Below are 3462 nucleotides of genomic sequence, written 5' to 3' on the forward strand. Positions count from 1 at the left end.
CGTATAACCCTGGAGAGACTGTGGCTCATAGATAAGGCTCCACTTGGAGCAGGTATACCCCTAAGGGACTGCAGTCTGTAGATCAATCCAAGTTGGAGCAGGGGCAAGAGAAGGAGTTCACTGCAATGTTAAACCCTATGGTCTGGTCCAAAGGGACCAGGAGTGGAGATTTTAATGGAAAGACCTTTAAATTGTTGTAACCCAGGATTTCAGTTGCATGTTATGGGAATTACGACAGCAGGAACCACCCGAACCAATGGAGGACAAGCCTTACAAGCAGCAGTGCAAGTGCAGCAGTGACCCGACCTGAGCTGGCTTTGGTGCCCAATAACTCTACACAACACACCACCTCTCCTGTCCTGAGTGACCACCATAACAGATGGACCCCAAAGTCATGGACTAAATGGATATTTTGTGGACATTTATGGATCTTACAGACATTTCACAGGGGTGGTCCATAGACTAAGGGAATGATATCTGTGTATTATATCAAAGGATGGGAAGGGTCGTCATGAGTAATGAGAATGTATTGGATAGTGTGAGACCTGAGCATGACGTAAATGGTATGGAATAAGGGGTGGAGACTGTGCTGGTTTTGGCTGGGATAGAGTTAATTTTCTTCAGAGTAGCTCGTATGGGGCTGTTTTTGATTTGTGCTGAAAACAGTGTGATTAATACAGGGATGTTTTAGTTAATTGCTGAGCAGCGCTTACACAGAGTCAAGGCCTTTTCTGTTTCTCACTCTGCCCCCCACCAGCGAGTAGGCTGGGGGTGCACAAGAAGTTGGGAGGGGACACAGCTGAGACAGCTCACCCTGCTGATCCCTGAAAGGAATTTTCCATACCATATGACGTCATGCTCAGCATATAAAGCTGGGGGAAGAAGAAGGAAGGGGGGGACTTTCGGAGTGATGGCGTTTGTCTTCCCAAGTGACCATTAGGCGTGATTGTTGTGGTTTGTGATGGAGCCCTGCTTTCCTGGAGATGGCTGAACACCTGCCTGCCGATGGGAAGGAGTGAATTAATTCCTTGTTTTGCTTTGCTTGCGTGCACAGTTTTTGCTTTGCCTATTAAACTGTCTTTATCTCAACCCACGAGTTTTCTCACTTTTACTCTTCTGATTCTCTCCCCCATCCCACCCGGGGGAAGTGAGTGAGCGGCTGGGTGGTGCTTAGTTCCCGGCTGGGGTTAAACCACAACAATAAGCCAACACAAGATGTCATCACCTGTTAATATGCTGGCAAACCTCACAGCTGGGGGAGCGAGGTTCTGTTTCTTCTTCCTCTAAGTGATTGCTTTCTCTGACTGAGTGGGCAAGCATAGTTTTGCAAGGCTAAAGACCTACATTAACCATTTAGATTACAAAGGTCAAAAAGCTGTGCAGTATCCCTACCAGATCCATCTGCACTGGGGTCCACTTTTGCTTGTGGTATGAAGAAAAATCTTTTGAAGGAAAACTGAATTTCTGGTACTGGCGGTTCATCTTCTGTAATAGAGATGATTTCAAGACTTCCAGTAGTGGGATTTGTCTCTTGTACCTGAGTCAACAGGAGAAAAAAGGAAAAAAAAAAAGAAGATAATCACTTTGTAAAATATTACCATAGAATCATAGAATGGTTTGGGTTGGAAGGGACCTTTAAAGGTCATCTAATCCAACGCTCCTGCCGTGGGGTTGCTCAGGTTGCTCAGAGCCCCGTCCAGCCTGACCTGGAATGTTGCCAGGGGTGGGGCATCCACCATCTCTCTGGGCAACCTGTGCCAGTGCTTCACCACCCTCAGTGTAACAAATTTCTTCCTCATATCTAATCTAAATTTACCCTCTTTTAGTTTAAAACCATTACCCCTTGTCCTGTCGCAACAGGCCCTGCTAAAAAGTTTGTCCCCATCTTTCTTATAAGCCCCCTTTAAGTACTGATAGGCTGCAATAAGGTCTCCCCAAAGCCTTCTCTTCTCCAGGCTGAACAACCCTAACTCTCTCAGCCTTTCCTCATAGGAGAGGTGTTCCATCCCTCTGATCATTTTCATGGCCCTCTTCTGGATCCGCTCCAACAGGTCCGTGTCTTTCCTGTGCTGAGGACTCCAGAGCTGGATGCAGTACATTAAGTTATGTACTTAATGTTCATGAGAGGATGTCTTATAATTAATTTACCAGCAAATTACTGAAGTTAATTTTTGTTCAATTTTGTCTAAGCACCGTAGCTACCTTTAATAACTCACACTGGGGGTGTGAATCCATCCCCTACTCTTTAATTGCCATAGGAAACAAGAGAAAGACTAAAAAGCATGTGACACCTGCACAGCACCTTACATGATCCTCATGCAGGGGCCCACTGAATTTTACTCCAGAAAAGCTTTAATCACTTTCTACGCAGTGAAAAACAATTAAAACGGGCTACACTAGAATTCAGGGAAAATAGATTTGAAATGTTAATTTCTGACTCCGGTTCTGCACACTCACTGGCAAAAAGAATCAGATTTTTGAACTCACAGTGGTGTGAAATAGGTCCACACTTGTTAAAGACAGTGGAGCTGGTAAGCTGTAAAACAGTGTGTTTGCAGAGTCAGTCCCAGAAAATGATTACAATGATACATTTTAGGCAAAGACTACGTGTTTTGTCTGTGACACTAAATCTTTAATTCACCTGGAATATCTTTTCACCTTTCAGCAAACAACTGCAATAAGGTTTCTACTCTTTCATTTGATAAAATTTCATGTACATTTCAATGAACAAAAATTAAATTTTATATAGAATCTGCTAGCTTTAAGGCAGAGAAAAGGACAGCTTGTTGTGCATGTTTTTTAAGTATTAAAAAAAAGCCATCTAACTTGTCCATCAGGAAACAAAACAGCATTATGAAGTGTACTACACAAAAGCTAAACACTGATGTGTCATTTATTTAGAGGACAACACATGCTCCCAAAGCTTCACTCACCTCTTCCTGAGAAGTCATAGTTAAAAGCAGAACTGTTTTCTTTCTTCATTATCAAAAGAAACCAGAAGGAAGTTCTGAGGTTGCTAAGCCAGTCTGCTCTGGAAAGGTTTTCACTGAGCCGCCTGCGGCTGCCCGTTCAGTCATCTGTTGTATACGGCATTATGGCAGCAGCCTGTGTAATTCAACCTGGTGAGGGGTATCAGGTAGCCCCCGATGGCATGGCTACGGAAAGGGGAAGATAAAAATTCAGCACGCTTTTTAATTAGCCTAAGAGCGTCAGGTAATATTGTAGTATTTGCAAACCTTTCTGTAACCCCTCAGCAAAGGAAGCCCACAAACTGCACAGGCTCGTGCTTGCTCATCTTTTATCAAAACTCGTGCAGCTGAGAAGAGAGTCTGCCGCTAGCTGTGGGTGGCAGAAGGCAGAAGCCCCAGGTGCTTCGTCTCTTCTGCACACAAGGCTCACCTTGCTCTTCCTTCACTTGGTTTAGCCTTTGCTGTGTGCTTGCAGCAAAGAGCACACTTAAAG

The 3462-nt window shown here is 44.3% G+C and overlaps 1 protein-coding gene across 1 annotated transcript in view; it reads right to left on the reverse strand.

The window, feature by feature from the left end:
* TMPRSS3 (transmembrane protease, serine 3) overlaps window positions 1-2951 on the reverse strand; it is a 21258-nt gene extending 18307 nt beyond the window's left edge. Inside the window, exons 1-2 of the mRNA XM_009283001.1 lie at window positions 2934-2951; window positions 1393-1537 (exon numbers count right to left, since the gene is read on the reverse strand). Coding sequence (XP_009281276.1) covers window positions 1393-1537; window positions 2934-2951 — 163 coding nt within the window. The remainder of the gene's footprint in view (window positions 1-1392; window positions 1538-2933) is intronic.
* Between the last annotated feature and the right edge of the window lie 511 nt (window positions 2952-3462).

The sequence above is a fragment of the Aptenodytes forsteri genome, unplaced genomic scaffold (assembly GCF_000699145.1).
Source record: "Aptenodytes forsteri isolate BGI_AS27 unplaced genomic scaffold, ASM69914v1 Scaffold2, whole genome shotgun sequence".
Taxonomy (NCBI): domain Eukaryota; kingdom Metazoa; phylum Chordata; class Aves; order Sphenisciformes; family Spheniscidae; genus Aptenodytes; species Aptenodytes forsteri.